The 16,399-nt window shown below is 34.8% G+C and overlaps 4 protein-coding genes across 4 annotated transcripts; all 4 read left to right on the top strand.

Annotated features, from left to right (window-relative positions):
* Nucleotides 1–1,332: 1,332 nt before the first annotated feature.
* On the top strand, nucleotides 1,333–1,437 carry CBG26289 (the record flags this gene model as incomplete). Its single annotated transcript, XM_045235227.1, has 1 exon — nucleotides 1,333–1,437. The coding sequence occupies one exon, from the start codon at nucleotides 1,333–1,335 to the stop codon at nucleotides 1,435–1,437; it is 105 nt and encodes a 34-aa protein (XP_045100475.1).
* Nucleotides 1,438–1,734: 297 nt separating this feature from the next.
* On the top strand, nucleotides 1,735–3,675 carry CBG21725 (the record flags this gene model as incomplete). The annotated part of the gene is made up of 3 exons (XM_002632921.1): nucleotides 1,735–2,030; nucleotides 2,079–2,696; nucleotides 3,546–3,675. The coding sequence occupies 3 exons, from the start codon at nucleotides 1,735–1,737 to the stop codon at nucleotides 3,673–3,675; spliced, it is 1,044 nt and encodes a 347-aa protein (XP_002632967.1).
* Nucleotides 3,676–5,502: 1,827 nt separating this feature from the next.
* CBG21726 lies at nucleotides 5,503–13,562 on the top strand (the record flags this gene model as incomplete). Its single annotated transcript, XM_045235226.1, has 12 exons — nucleotides 5,503–5,525; nucleotides 7,261–7,463; nucleotides 7,510–7,658; nucleotides 9,000–9,227; nucleotides 10,060–10,187; nucleotides 10,240–10,330; nucleotides 11,295–11,450; nucleotides 11,495–11,637; nucleotides 11,682–11,780; nucleotides 11,871–11,987; nucleotides 13,084–13,273; nucleotides 13,389–13,562. 12 exons carry the CDS (start codon nucleotides 5,503–5,505, stop codon nucleotides 13,560–13,562), a joined length of 1,701 nt encoding a protein of 566 aa, XP_045097375.1.
* A 349-nt stretch (nucleotides 13,563–13,911) lies between these two features.
* Nucleotides 13,912–16,369, top strand: CBG21727 (the record flags this gene model as incomplete). The annotated part of the gene is made up of 5 exons (XM_045235225.1): nucleotides 13,912–14,281; nucleotides 15,059–15,134; nucleotides 15,194–15,496; nucleotides 15,553–16,075; nucleotides 16,118–16,369. 5 exons carry the CDS (start codon nucleotides 13,912–13,914, stop codon nucleotides 16,367–16,369), a joined length of 1,524 nt encoding a protein of 507 aa, XP_045097374.1.
* Between the last annotated feature and the right edge of the window lie 30 nt (nucleotides 16,370–16,399).

Raw genomic sequence — 16,399 nt, 5'->3', positions numbered from 1 at the left:
GGTTACAAAGATCTCAAAGGTGAAAATTCAGGTGCTATTTGAACGTGACGAAAAATATTTTTTTGAAAAGTTTAAATTCTAGATCAAGAAAACTACGTGAATTGGTTTAGAAACCCACGACTCTAAATAGCCCATTGACCTCAGTGAGAATACTATAAAAGAAGAGAGAAATGGAGGGAAGAATCAGTTCTTCCCTTCTCTTGGTTCTAGAGAAGGGAGCTCGGAGAAGGGATCCGGGGGTTCTGGACTCCAGAGATCCCGGAATCCGGGGGGCCTTGGGCCTTGGGCCTTTGGCCTTGGGCCTTTGGCCTTGGGCCTTTGGCCTTGGGTCTTTGGCCTTGGGTCTTTGGCCTTGGGTCTTTGGCCTTGGGTCTTTGGCCTGGGGCCTGGGGCCTGGGGCATTGGATCACCTGAATCAAATACTATGTATCCATTGCCATCAATTTTCGTCGATTTCTGACTCGGGGTTAGATAATATTAGTAATTCTCCTTCGCTGGTGACTCCAAAAGAATTGTGGAGTATTTTCATGTCTAGTTCCAATTTTGATGATCGTTGGTTTTGCTGTTTTAGGAATCGTTTAAAGTTTTTGGAGCAGAAAGAGGCAGTCACTCTGAAATTCAGATTCAATTAAAATTATCAGATCACGAATTTTTGAATTTTAACATAAATGTGTACTAACAGCCTAAACGAAAATTCGAATATATGGGTCGAAAAAGAGTTATATAATACCGTAAAAACTTTATTAGATAGCCATGGCACTCTATTGTTCGAAGGTGGTCTGGGGTGGCACTGTATTAGGGGGTGGCATTCAATTAGAGGCTGGCACTTTATTGTTCGGAGCCGATTTCTACTGAAACTGATCACGGAAGGACTCGATTGTCAACGTTTTCATAAAATGACTGTCGAGGTTTTCTTGATTTTTCTACTTTTTAAAGAGATTTTCGGAGTCTGATGTTATCCTGAAACATTTTTTACAAATACAGTACCTCTTTTAAGCTTTAAAAAAAGCTAGAAAATCCGAATTTTTTTGTGTTATTCTTCAACTTTTACCACAGTGGCATCCAGGCATCCGTGGCACTATTTTAGGAGGTGGCACTCGTTTGTTCGGAGGTGCTCTAGGGTGGCACTATATTAGAGGCTGGCATTCAATTAGGGGTGGCTATCTAATAGAGTTTTTACTGTAGCTTACATTTCTTTTGGCTCCAGTAAACTGGAGACTTCTGAGAGCACGACGAATGGAGTACGTAGTATTGGAAACGGTATTGGAAGGAGTTAATGAACTGGTCGGAGGAAGAAGGATGGTGGACCAGCTAAACGGTGGCAGGCAGAGGATGGAGAAGCTAATGCACCTAAAGAACACACAATTGCTCATGGGAAGGTCACTCCTTCCAACGCGATCTGGATCTTGTTCTTATTTGCTGTCAAGGACAAAGTAGCGTATTCGGTTTACGCCTCTTTGGAATTGAATCTCCTTACGGTACCCGAAATCTCATAAAAAAGGTTTCGTCCTTTTTTCAGGAACTATTGTTTGCAAGCTCTGAGATATGGAGACAAAAGCTGCGGTTCCTAGATGTTAAATCTATTCGTTTACACGATAGATGACGTCACGATCAATACAGTAGCATCTTTTCTAAACGCGCTCTGCCGCACCTATTCAAATGGTCCACTCCACCTCCTACTAACCCTGTCTCATTTTCTATTTTCCAAACCAACTAAAGTCGATTTCGACAAACATGCCTATAGCATTATCCAAACTCCCATGGGACCTCCAGGGTCTGATTCTAAAAGAAATGAAGAGTTATCATGACATATTCATGATATCTTTATGTTCACAAAAAGTCAAATCAGTGATTCGTTCGGTGAACTGGAATGAACCAGCATTGGAATACCTTCTTCTGGGAACCAAATTTCAAGTGAAAATTGGAGAAAAACATGATTTACAAAATTTGATTATATGTAATCAAGTCAAAAAATTTAACAGATCATCGAAGCAAAAACTGTTTATTGGAGATGTGAAGTTGAGATGCGGGTTGGTTTTTTCATAAATAAAAAAGATTTCCAACTGAAAATATTTCAGACTTCGCAAGAGCTACCGCCCTAACAGAGGTGCTTTTCACTACATTAAAATCAAGGAGTCATTCAAGAAATCATTCGTCTCTGCCGTCCAGAATCATGCGAACTATCTGTTTCGGAATTTTTCAAACATCGATTTGCGATATCAAATGGAAGAAGACATAGAATCTCTCCCAGTGATCCCAGGCATTAAAAATGCAGAGATCATCTCAAATCCAGAAGACAAGAAGGCAATAAGTACGGAATGTCTTGATAAGTTTTTTCGATCAAATCCCAACCAGATCAGTGCATCAATTGAACTAGAGATAACTAGTGTTTTGAATCAAAATTCATCATTATTCGGTCTTCAAAATATAATGATTGCTCATGCAAGAGAACACTGCTCAACACTTCTTTGGAACTTCAATGGACAAAATGCTTTGTTTTTTGATTCAACATTGAAGAATGATGACATTATTCGATTTCTGAGAGGGTGGATGTCAGGAAATGCATATCAAAATGTGGAAAATGTTCTTATCGAGAAGAACAATTATAATGAAAATCCAAATGAAGTTCTCATGACAATTGAATCCACCGAATATGATATTGAAACAAGACCAAAAGAATATTTTTTCGATCCAAGGTGAGTGAAAACTATATGTATTTGGGATTAGTATCAATTAGGTTGAAAAGGGAAAATCGATTGACAACCAAAAGTTTATTACTTTTACCTATTGTAGTAGTAGTTGAAAATGATCTACTTCAAACGTCATAAGACATAGTAGATTTTATTGAATAGGACTGAAAATTAAGAAATGTGATAAACATAAATAAAACTTCAATTTTATAGCTGACAACTTTTTTGTACAAATTCATCCGAATGAGATGATTCGCTTGAAATCAATCAAATGCCAAAACTTCCAATTATACTCTCCAGTGGTGTATCTATCTTGGGCGAATCGAAAAAAGTTGTCGTTTACAAAAATTAAGCTCATATTTTTGTTTAGTAAACCCGGAAATTTTCAGTTTTATTCAATGAAGTCTATTATTATTCTAATACATTTTTTAAAGCAAAAATTGTTTATTCATTTAAATCTCCGAGTTTTGACTCTATTTCTCAACTTCCGCAGTTTCTTAATCCTGAATTTTCAAAGACCTGAAAATCGGAATTGATAAATTACAGGAGTTCTGACTCAGAATGTTGAAAATTCAGAAGCTCAGAAATGCTGAAGAATTTGGAGATTTTGATTATATACACTTTTTGGAATTTAAAAATCAAAGCTTTCCTTTTTACTAATCTTTGAATTCCCAAATGTACTACTTTTGGGATTTTTCTATTTCTGACTTTTGAATTTTGAATACCTTAACTTTCGAAACGATTGATTTTTAATTTACCAAAGTTCTGAGTTTGGAATTCAGGAAGTTTTGAAGCTCTGCATCTGAATTTCTACATTTCCAAATTTCCAACTAACTCAATAAAATGTGTTTACAGGATATTTGGCTACTCCAACGAAGAATTATTGGAATGTTTTGATGCAAGGGAAATCGAGAGAATCAACGATGGAAGAAAAGCGTTATTTGTTGTCACTTTTTGTTATTTTCAGTTTTTTGTTTTGATATGATCGTTTCGTGCGATTTTGAATTTGGACAAAATAAATTATGCATTTGATGGGTTTCTTGACTTTCTGAGAAGTATCATAATATTCCAATCTGTAAGAACTCAGCAATAAGCTCACATTTAAGGGGAAAGAAGACAATTTTCCTATCTAATCAATATCTCATTTTCTATGCAAGATATTAAAATGTGTCAACTGACAGAATACTTTTGATATTATGATAAACAATTTATCAGTTGACAACGGTCTAAATTCTTCGAAAGGAACCGATAAAAGTCGGCTCAAAGTTAGGGTGCCCATCTATTACAGGTCTTACGGTATCTCTATAAATACTGTATTTGATGTTCCAAAAATTTCTGCAAACCTATTATTAAATTCTTTAATGGATACTGTTCATCTTTAACTACTGTCTTTCCATTGTCTACAAAATGATGATTCACAATTCATAGGATGTTTCTGATCTTTGAACATTCGTAGTATTTTTTTCTGGAATGTTCCGCATGTTATCAATCAATTTCATCATCATTTTTGTTTCCCCCACTGTGACTGATGGAAAATCCATCTGGATCGAGTCACATTCTTTGTTTTTGCAAAAGACTCTCGCTCCACAGACAAAAATCAATCTTTTCAATTGTTTCTTTTTTCATAGAAAATCCCCATTTTTCAATCTCTGCAAATTACGCATTTTCAGTAATAAAACACCGGTCGAGTCTCGACAGTTTTTCACATAGATGTTCTCTTTTTTTCAGATTATACCGACTAGTTTTTCGGAGAGAGATGACTTTTCTGTCACCTACTCTTGTTATTCTTTTTACTATGAACCTCTACAAAGTTCAGATTTTGGTGTTCGGCTGTAGTTACAGTATTCTGTTTTTTTTTTTTGAAGAATTGCGGTTTCATCGAGAACAATTTAATCAGTAAAAAATGAAGTGAGCCATTCTGTAATTTATTCGATATTAATAAGGAAGATTACAAATTTTCAATTTGAGATATAAAGCATAGAATCGGAATAGTAAAAAGTTTCAAAAACAGGAACCTAAAAAAAAGTTTATCCGACAAAAAACCACAAGATCCAATACGCAACCAAGCGGTATGAAAATGTACTATTGAAACGTTTTCAAAAATTTTAATAGTTCTGAAAGTTTTGAAACTGAAAAAAAAATTATCTCGCATTACACAAAAAAGAACAAAATCCATAGTTTTCTAATGACCTAGATTTTGAAATTTTTGAAAAATGACAAAAATGTTTCCGGTTTCATAAACATATTATTTTTAGACTCATCTTATCGACTATGTTTTTTTCCTTTAAAATGACAAATGAAGCGTTTCAGAAATTTATATTTTCCCACTTTTTATGCCGACCACGGGCGATCACTGATCGCCGATCAGTAACTTTTTAAAGGATTTATACTTTTAACCATATAAAGTGAATACCATAAAAACCAATACTATAGCATAGAACTTTTGAAAAAATTTGAAGGTTTTGAAATCGAAAACGATGAATCCCCCATTACACAAAAAAGAGCAATATCAGCATTTTCTAATGATGACCTAGATTTGGAAATTTCAAAAAATGACCGAAATATTCTCTGTTTCAGAAGCAAAGTATTTTTCGAATCATCTAATAGACTACGTTTGATTAAGGGATCATATCCTATTTCGACTTTAAAGTTTTTCTCAAACTTCTCAACGTTTTAGAATATAAATTTATTTTTGATTTGACGGCTCTTCGGAGATTCTGCCTTTTTGAAGTTTTCAAAATGAAGAATTTCATTTCTTTAAAGGGGGGGGGGGGACATGAAGAAAATAATGTTCTCGAAATTCCGTTCAAAGATGTCCCTCGAGGAGTTGAACTTGTGAGGGCGATGATTGAGGGTGCGGCGCCGCTACCGACTGAGCCACGCGGGCAAAAAGCGCACGCCCGATTGCATACATAAAGGCGAGGACGACAGCTGTACGCAGAGTGACATTAAGCGTTGTACACCGTTACGGTAGAATGCATACTCTAGCTACAAAAAAACTACGAAAAATCTCCTGTCCCCCCACCTTTAACTGTTTTATTAAATCAATTAAGTGCCAAACGGTTCAAAAACAAACATCGAAAAGTCAGGGCGTCCCAGAGAGTGTTTCAGAATGAATCATCCAAAGCACATTGTTCTCTCTTTTTTTCTTCTCACTTCCCGGATGAATTGTACACACATTTACATGTTTTACGCATTCTTTTTCTCACATTTCCTCTCCGTTTTTCCCGCTTTTTCTCCCAACCGTCAAAATATGAAAAGAGATGGGGTCTATTCAAATATCAACCTAAAAGTGGCTCTCTGTCTCTTTTCAATTCGTTTCATGTTTTGATATTTCGAAAAGGTTTTTCCGCACTTTTTCCAGGTGAGAAAGACACGAAACGATTTTGATGATTTTTGGATACGATACACAGGATTTGCTCCAGATGAGACGATGATTTCTGCAGATGCTCTCAAGGCGTGAGTTGATTTTTTTGGAAATCGAAAATTTGCAGAAATTAATCCCAGATGTCATACTACATATCGTTAAAATTTTCATTTTGGCAAGTAAATGTCAAGATAGTTAATTTCGATTTCAAGGATTATTTACTCAAAAATTAAGTTTTATACTAATTCAAATTGCTTAGACATTTGTTCGGAACAGAACACTTCGAATTCCAACAATTCTGAAAACGGTCAAATTTGTTCTACGTTTTCTGTTTCATTGAAAACATTTACGATGTAAGATGTTCAATTAGAATTTTGAGGAATAAGTAAGTTAGTATACCGAATAAATCAAAATTTGAAAATAATCAGTTTTATGCAGTCCACTAGAAACTTCTTGACGGTTCTCAACTGGCTTTTGAATCCCCACTAACACTTGAAACCCAAGGCCACCTATAGAACTCTTTATTTACCTTCAAATACCTTCGAATAATTTGAACTAATTTGACACCTTCTCGAAAAAGAGAATTTGAAATCTGAAAACTCCGAAGACGGCCAAAAACATTTTAATTTTATAACGTTGGAAGATAAATACCGAAAGTCCCAAAACGAAAGATACGGTAGACAATAAGCACAATTACATTTTCCGAGTTTTTTTTTCACTATAAAAAGATTTTGTTATCCACCTTGTTAGTCATCGAAAATCAGGGAAAACCGAGAAACAAATCCGGAAATCCAACATGTTTTTAGGTTACAGTAGTTGTAGTTGTTGGACCTTCGGCCACGGCCACCAGCGTTTTTCTACCACATCTCTGATTTTTAAATATCAGTAAAACTAGTTTCTGTTTCAGCTAACTATAAGAGATTTGGGATGCTAAGAACTTCATTAGCGATGATGTGTCTATAGTATACGATATGTGTGGTACGTGAATAGCATCAAAGTTTAAAAATGACGAAGTCTGACAGTTTTGAGACAGTTAATTTTGTTTCTAAACTTTGATTTTTGTCTGTTTCACCACTAACATTCAGAATTCTAAAAGTTTCATGAACGATGTTATTTTCGATGTTTTCTTTTTGATGTTGATGCTCAATCACACAGATTGAAAATACCCCAGTTTAACGAAACAGCGAAATAGTTATTTTCCAGCCCATTCTTCTCGGCCACCCGCTGTTCGACTGACTCCGTTCCAGCATACAAATCATTCCTCCATCGTACTCGATTCCTACTTCTCCTTCTCGTCATCCTCCTCAATGCCGTCGTCTACAGTAATACCATTCTTATCAATTTCACATTGATTTGCATGTCAGAGGAAAGCTTGGAGAACGTTTTGAATGGAACGCAGAACGATTGTAAGTTAGATATATCTAGAAAACAAAGAAAGTGTGATGATTCCAGATGAATTGCTTCGAGAGGCTATGGCTGCGAGTATGAACGACTTCCGATCGTCATGGTTCACCTTCACCGGGTTTCAGAGGAGTATAATCTTTATGGTGGCTCCTCTCGGATCACTGATAGCAATCTGGCCCACTTGGTTCTTTATCATGGTGAGTAGTTACAACGTTTATCTGTCCACCAGAAAATTGAATGATATAGAGTTTTTAGCAACAACTTGAAACGGGAAGTTTTTCAGTTCCATTTTCCTACAATAAGAAAGACCCAGTTGGAAAAAAAGGGTTTATTTTGATATTAGATTGTCCCTTTTGCATTTGTACTGGAAAAATGGTTTTGTCCCACGTTCCACGTCATTCAAGTAAAACTCCGAGAAAGACAGGCACACAGAAATACAGAAGTTTCTATGAAAGAAGTCAATTGAAATGTTCTCCATCTTTCAAAAAATTCTGAAGGTTTTGAAACTGAAAAATTAATACAGCATTACACAATAAAGAAAAAATTACAATTTTCCAGTTACCTAGAATTTGAATGTTGTAATCATGACCAAAATATTCCCCGTTTCATAACCAAACTAGTTTAGACTCCTTTTAAAGACCCGTTGTGATGGTAATTTCCAGTCAATAAAATACGTTGTCTCATCAAAATGTACTGCAATTTTTGTAAGATTGTGAAGATTTTGAAACTGAAAAAAATTTATCCAGCCTTACACAAAAAAGAACAAAAAATCATAACTTTCAAATGACCTAGAATTTGAAAATTACTAAAAAATGAAAAAAGTTTTCCCTGTTTCATAAACTAAGAATTTTTAGATTTTTTAATAGGTTTCGATGTTCTCAGAGAGTCATTTTTAAAAAAGTTCTTCGCTTTCTAAACCAATGTTTGTTTACAAATGAAGTATCGAAGAAAATTATAGTTGCACACTTATAATGCCAACGACGGGCGATCCGTAACTTTTTTCACAACCAAATGCTTTGAACATATAAAATGGAAGCTATAGACTTTGAAAAGGGTTAAAAAATGGTAGCATTTGAAAATTTGTTTCTTGTCTAAGAACGAGTTACATGTTAACGAAGGAGCGTTTTGAGATTTTCGCCTATTTTTCAGCTTCACGACATGTAAATTTGTTCTAGGATAAGCCATAGCTCTTCAACTAATACCATTTTGTAGTTATTTTTAAGTTCTAAAATTTCCATTTTATACGGTTCGAAAATATTCAGTGTGAAATAAGTTACGCATCGTTCCGTATAATGTTCTGTGAGAACCACAAAATATTCTGTTTCACAAATTCTATTTGTTCACTAGGTAAAAACATTATGGCAGTTTTATCGTAGTTTTCTCTGACCGTCTTATTACTTGTTTGCCACACTTGACCGATCCATCTGAAATCGAAACAAAAAAATTGTCTTTCATCCCACTTTTCGAGCAAAAACTTATGAACGGTTTTTGTTCGACTTGTTCTTGACAGGAAGGATTCTCATGCCAATTTTTTCCAGAAATTCGGGTATCGCCGTGTGTGTTCTGTCACCTGTCTCATCTCCACCTTGCTCTGTGCCTTCCTCCCCTGGTCCATTTTCTACGGGTTTCCATTCGTCGCAACGACCCAATTCCTGCTCGGTGCCATGGCTCCATCGGCTCTTCTTCTAGTGCCAAGTGTCATTCGAAAGTGGTCGACCCGAAAAAATGACCACTTCTGTTTCCTGGTTCTGTCCACATTTCAACAGGTGAGTGTGAACTTCCGTTTTTGGGAGTGAATAATAGGGGGACAGAGGTCAAGAGTCTGGGTAAATATTATAAATATGACACCGGAAATTGAAGAGAATCCTAAAAAAAGAATGGGGTTTGGGGAAAATAAAAAACAACGTTTCAAGAAAATGATAAAAGTATTGAAACTCTTCACAAATTGATAAGAATGTGCCTTTCATATTCCTTACCTTTTACTCTTCTAACATACTGTGAGGATCATACCAAACAAAAAAGCGGCTCAAACGTTCTGTCCATACTTAAAAAATCCCGGCTCGGCCCGCGGGCAAGAGGAAAATTTTTCCGCCACGGGTAAAATACTACGAATAAAATACAAAATTTTTCTGTTGATTTTTGATACACTATTGTCAAAATGATAAATTTGAAGTACGAAATTAAGTTCATAACACTTCTAAAAGCTGAAAACGAAGAAATTTTAATAAAATGCTCCCAAAAATCCAGTTTTGCCTCAAAAAATGACTTTTTAAAGTTTTGCCTCAAAACCCAGGCTAGCCGGACCGAGCCAGTGAAAATTCCTCCGCCGGCCCGTCCCGTCCCGCGACATGTATGCTTCTGTCTGTTTCAGTGAAAATAAGTATTAAAAAACGTTTTCGATCGAGAACCGAAAACATTTTCCTGTTTCATTCGGATTTTAAAAAATTATCAAAATTTCTGCCTTTGATGGGCTGTCATGATAACCTATAAAAACATCTCTCTTGATCTTGATCCAGTTTTCTAGTTTTCTGTGAACGGCATATATGTCCAAGTTTATCGGGAATCTTTCTATTTACTCAAATATACTGTTTTTTCCAGATCTCTCCATCATTCCTCTACCCAATTGCTGCCTACATTTCCAAGAGCTTTTTCGGATGGCCAGTTGTTTTCTACTTTCAATCGATCATCAGTTTCCTAGCCACAATTGCGTTTTTCTACTTTTATAAGTGAGTTTTTGAAAGATTACTAAAAAGTGGCTTGGCTAATTGAAATTTCCAGAGAAACTCCGATCCGGCATGCAAATGTATCCAGTAACGAGTTGGAGAGAATTCAGAGGGATGAGTCCGTGAGAGGAAATATTGATTATAAGGTATTCGTTGAAAATAATATTCTGCTCAGATCCGGAATTTTTTAAAAAGTTTCTGAAGCATCAGATGTTCTGTTAGTCGAAAATTTTAATATTCAGAAACCTAGCGATTCAAGAAAGTTCAGAAATTCGGAATTTCCAGGAATTAAGATTCAATATATTTTTATTTTTTACAAAAATCTCGTATTTCTAAAAATATCATCCGAAAAATTTGGTCTTCAAAAATTTTCTGTTTCGAAATCGTTTTAAAAATTCTCTCAAAAATCTCATGGATGATTGAATTTTTCCACAATGTCGAAGAATGGGCTCCTGGACGTTTCAGAACCCGACGTTTCGGAACCACGACGTTTCAGAACCCGACGTTTCAGAACATGACGTTTCAGAACCTTTCTGCATTTTTGTATAGTGGTTTTTGCGCACCAGATGGGCATTGCTCATTTCAATTTTGTGTTTTTCTGCTTTTTTGTTCATTCTCATCTACCGTACTCCAAATAATGATAGGTTCACACTGGGAATCTCTCAAAAAATCGAAAAAGTTGAACTTTTAAAAAACGATGTCTATAATAAAACCATTCAAAATGAGACTTCTATTCGCCGAAAAAATTATTCGAACTTCTAGACATCGTTCTTGAAAAGTTCAATTTTTTCGATTTTTTGAGAGATACCCAGTGTCCAGGAGCCGAAGAATGTTTTGAAAATAATAATTCAAAAAGTGAAAAATTCGAAAATTCTGAAATTCGGAAATCCAAAGAAATCCAAGAAAGTTCTGGAATTCGGAACTTCCGAAATTCAAAATTTTCCAGATTTTCGAAGTTCAAAGGTTTTCTGTTTCGACTTCTACAAAAGTTCTTTGAAAATAATTTCACAAATGATCAAATGAAGTCTGGGAGAATTGGATATCTTGGAAATTTCAGCTTTTCCAAGACCATTGTCTACTAACGCACCAAACCTGTAAATTTCTTTCCAGAAAATGATATTATGTCGTCAATTTCAATCTGTTTCCCTCTGCAATTTCTCCTATTTCCTCCTTCTCTCATTCTTCATTCAATATCTTCCGACGTATCTCTTCAATATTATGAATCAGTCACTGGAGAAATCCGCTTGTACCATTTCTCTGATTATGGTATGCTTTTATTCTCTAAGGCATTTTCTTTTCAAAATTTTCAGACTGTTCATCTAATTCTCAAGATTTTCATCTCTCGAATTTTCGAGAAAAATCCATTGCTCACCTCCATCTATTCCATTAAATTTTTGTGTTTTGCCAGCTTGACCGGGTCCGCTCTGATCATGATTACTCTATTTTTGATCAAGTAAGAACCTTCAAATAATTCAATTTAATTCAAGAAAATTCCAGATTTCTTTTCGAGATCCAACTCATATTCTATGCTGCCATAGCCGCTTTTCTTTCGCTTTCCTGGCCATCCCTCTTCAAAAGCTCAAATATTATCTCCAAGTGAGTTTTATTATAATTCAGCACTGATAGCATCATAAAATGATTCACGATTTAAAAATTCTAAAACAGCAAATAAATTATAATTTTCAGCAAATACTACCTCCCAGTGATGATTCGAACTCAAATCGTATTATTCTACTTCGCGTCGGTGATGAGCAATATTCTTCCGCTTATTTTCGGAAGAAGAGATAATTGGGAGAGTTGGAGGTAAGTTAGACAATAAAAATCGAAGTCTGACAATTTCATTGAAGATCGACAATTTTGAAGTCCTAAATAAGTAATCTAGGCTTTTTCGTACCTTTTGAGAATGCTAATCTAGGCTTTTTTGTGACAAAAGGCTATCTCACCAGAATGGAAAATTAAAGCATTAAAAAATGTATCACTGTTCGTGCTTTGTATAATCTGAAAAGTTTAGGAAAAAGGCAAAAGTTTTGGAATACATTTCCAAGAACTCCAAAGTTTTGCTGTGCCTTAATTCCGTTTATCTCGGTTCCTGAAAAAATAGAGAAATTTTTAAAGATGTTGTGCGTTAAAAATTGTATTGCTTCATTTTGTGCAGAATTCTATTTAGATTCCCATAAAAATAAAGAAAAAATTCAAAAAAATTTACTACAATTCGAAAACCGGCGTCGAAAAAGCGACGATGTAACCGGTGGCCTAGTGGTCAAGTGGGAGTTTTCTAGTCCCCCGGAGGAAGAAGCGCGCGAATTTGAATTTATTTTCGATTTTCAGTTTTTTTCTAACATTTTTCCGGTTTTTTGAAATATCTGGGAGAATAATCAACAAAAACCATGAAAAACCTGAAAAAAGGTGAAAAAACACTGAAAATCAAAGATAAGTTCGAATTCGCACGCTTCTCCCTTCGAGGGACTAGATAACTCACACATGGCCGCTAGGCCACCGGATACATAGTCGCTTTTTCGACGCCGTTTTTTGCATTTTTGTTATTGTTTTGAATTTTTTCTTTATTTTTATGGAAATCTGAATAAAATTCCGCACAAAATGAAGCTATAGAAATTTTCACCGCACACCACCTTTAAAATAAAAAGTGATAAAAACTGGTAATGTTACCACAAACATTTTATCATTTATCAACATTTAATTATCCATACGACTTAGTCAACACATAATGAAGGCGCATTGCTCCTGTGTGAATAAGATGTTTATGAAACAGACAATATTTTTTGTTAAAAAAACAGTTTTCAGAAATTGATTATGTGTTTTTAGCCTTTTTTATTATCTCTAGAAATTTGAAACATTCTATAAGACCCATAAAATATCAAAACTTCTTTTTTATTTCTAGGTTCATTTGGCTTGGAATGTCCATCCTTCTGATCGTCTCCGTCGTTTTCTTCTGGATCTCTTTCAAATTCGATAAGTCCGATTGGGATACTGTAATTCTTGATCCACCTCCAGAACCTGTTAAACCCGAGGAAATCGCACCGGTCTCGCATATACGTCCATGTACCTATAGTACTACGTTCGATAATGAGGTTAGCGTTTTTTCTGATTTATCAAAGTTCTGATGTTTCAAACTTTCTGTATCTATGACTGAACGGCTTCAGTTTTTCAATCTTTATGGCGTGCTTTCGAAAGCATATTTTTCAGATCGTCGTGTCAATAATCTCTCGGGGATTGGAAAGATGCGATACTTGTAAGAAACTTGGAATTGATTCCAAGATCCATTCAAAAACCGAGAATGATCTCATCAGAACCAGAAGACAGTTGGATGAGTTGCTTCAGGAAAAGGAGGAAGCACGGGTCTCCATTACAAGATTTTGATCATTATAACTGAAGCGTGTTGATGAATTGTAATTATGAATGAAATAATTTGTTTATGTGTATCATTCATTGAAATGAATAATTTAAAATTTGACTTCTTCTGTTTTTAATATCTTCAATTTCAGACTTCTTGAAACCGTACAGCCTGCATTAGAAGTGTTCTTATATTGTTCCAAGGTACCTCCGACGGGGCGACATGTTCAAATAGTAACGGATCGCACCCAGTTAGAAATGTGAAAACACTCTATTTTGATAAAAAGTTTTATCGATAGTTTGTAAAAATGATAAGGAATCACCATTTCCACCTCATTTCTCCCTCTCCATTTCGTCTTCATTTTTCTTTAAAACTATGTATTCCGCCTACGAAAAACTAACTATCTTTGAAAGAAGGAATATAAAACGAATTCGAATATTGTTCAAGTCGAGGAAAGTTGAACTAGATGTTTATGGACATTCGAGAACCATCATATATGAAAATAGTTCTGGAAACACTACAGTTACGATGGGAAGAATCGATGATTTTCAAGTTGATGACAATTACTTGCGAGTTTTTTGTCGAGATTTAGAACTGGTTCTGAAAAATCAAACTGATTGTTTGGAGAGTTTTGTAATTACGTCAGATGATGATTTAAAGGAAATAGGCGAGAAAAAGTTGGAATATTTCTTCGAAGCTTTCAAAAAGTCACTCGAATCCAGAAACGAGCCATTGAGAGTTAAAAGTGTTTTTTTTTGAAATTTTCGATGTTTTTCAAACTCTCCAAATTATTTTTTTATTGCATGCGGAAATCCTGGGAAGGGTTAATTTTGAATTTGCGAATACCATAAACACTCTGGAAATTTTAAAATTGGTTTATTGGAACAAAGGAAATCGATTAAAACTGGACATTAATGTCAACGATTTCTCAGGCGAAAATTTGGAATCTGTGAAAACTGTGAATTTTTTTTCTCAATTTTATTTACAACAATTGATTTTCAGCTCTTGCTTCATTCCTCAACGTTTTCGCAAATTGAAATAGATTACGGAAATACGACTGAAGATGATTTTGAAACTTTTTTCAATTCCCTTGTGAACAATATGCTGATTATGTTATTTTCTTTTTGGAAGATGTGAAAACGGAAACTATTGAGAAAATGGAGGAACAAGAAGAAGTGAGTTGAATGTTTTTTCGCAATCTGAAAACAAAAACTTTTTTAATTCAACAAATTTCCGAAATTCAAAATTTGGAAAATGATTGAGATGAACATTTCGAAACTACCATAAAACCTGTATTCAGACTTGTTCAAATTGGTAAAATTTTTGGGAACGAAAATTCGCGAAACAATTGCCTGAAAGCAGAAAAAATTTTAGTTCCAGGAATTCCGAGAAAATCAAAACTATAATTTTGATTGAGTCGATGAAATCGAACGAGACCTAACCTGATGGGGTGCTATAACCGAGTTCCTCCCCCTCCAGCTTTCCAACTTTAAATTTTTTGAAATGTTGCAGAAACTTCCAGAACCTCCATATTTGAAAGTTCTGAAAACCCGAGATTTGATGGAACAAATCGCTCAGACTTTAGAATGTTTTGACATGTGAGTTTTTTGTCCAATCTTTTAATTACTTTCAAATAATTATCTTTTCACATTTTCAGTCAAAACCTGCGTCGCGTGTCTTCGGGAATTCGTAAGTGTATGGATGCAGTGAAACCGGATCCGAAAATTCAAAAATATCGGATTACTGTAGAAAGTGATCACCATATCAAATCGGAAATTTTTCTGAGAAATGGACAACGTCAATTTATTGAATACAGTGATGACTCAAGAAATTTGGATCAGTTAACAATAAATCGCCGTTCTTTGATTTTTGATGATTTTTGCGACGTAGCACTGAATGACTTCTATGTGAATTTGAGGCATCAGAAAACAGTTTTGGAAGAGTTAGGAGTGGAATTGAGGTAATTATTTTTTTGTTTGTGTCAGTAGGAGCTTCCGAATTTCTATTAATTTTAAGCTACAAACAAGCCTTCTTCTCTCCACACCCAAAGCCACACGACGATTATTCGGATGACGAATTTCCTTCTGAAGAAAAGAGAATTCCAATAAAACATGAGAGAAGTACAAGTATGGATTATCCAAATCTTTTCGAATTTGTTCAAAACTTTGTATTCGATTTGAAAAAAATTTTGGAATCTATGAAAAATTTGAGAATTCGAAAATTGAGAATCGGGAGTGTGGATGCACGAGAAGTGGAAAGGATTTTGAAGAAATGCAAAAATGTCGAATCTTTGGAAATTTTCGATCCAGATGGAATACATAGAAGATGTTCAAGAATGTACAATTTTCCAGAGGAATTAAGAAATTCTAAATTTGACTTGGGAGACATTTTATATTTGGTTTATGATTTCAAAGAATTGCATATCGAAATTCCCATAGAAAGAGATTGTGATGATGAAATTCCAGATGTTTCTGAAATCGGAAATTTGGAAATTCGAATTGAAACAATTTCTGTGGGAGAGTTGTCACATTTCAGAACGGTAACCTTTTTGCACTAAATTTACAATCTTAATATTCTTCAGGAACTTCTCAAATCGCAAACTTTTGAAGTATTCAAAATAATTTTTGAAAATATGGATTCGGAAGATTCTCTATTTGCCAATTTCGGAGAGCCCTACCATACAATACGGAATGCCAAAAAGATTTGGTATTTTCGAATTCCCAATACTGATTTTTTTATGTTCATTGTGTTAAATCCAGTTATAGCAGGTTCGGAAAAACTTAGAATTATAACATTTAAAAAAGTTAGAAAAGAGAGAACTCCGTTTCTCTAATTTTTTAGATTCATTTTTTTGTGTTTTGTT

Source organism: Caenorhabditis briggsae, assembly GCF_000004555.2.
Source record: "Caenorhabditis briggsae complete genome, chrIV, whole genome shotgun sequence".
NCBI lineage: Eukaryota > Metazoa > Nematoda > Chromadorea > Rhabditida > Rhabditidae > Caenorhabditis > Caenorhabditis briggsae.
This window is presented reverse-complemented; position numbering and strand designations above follow the sequence as displayed.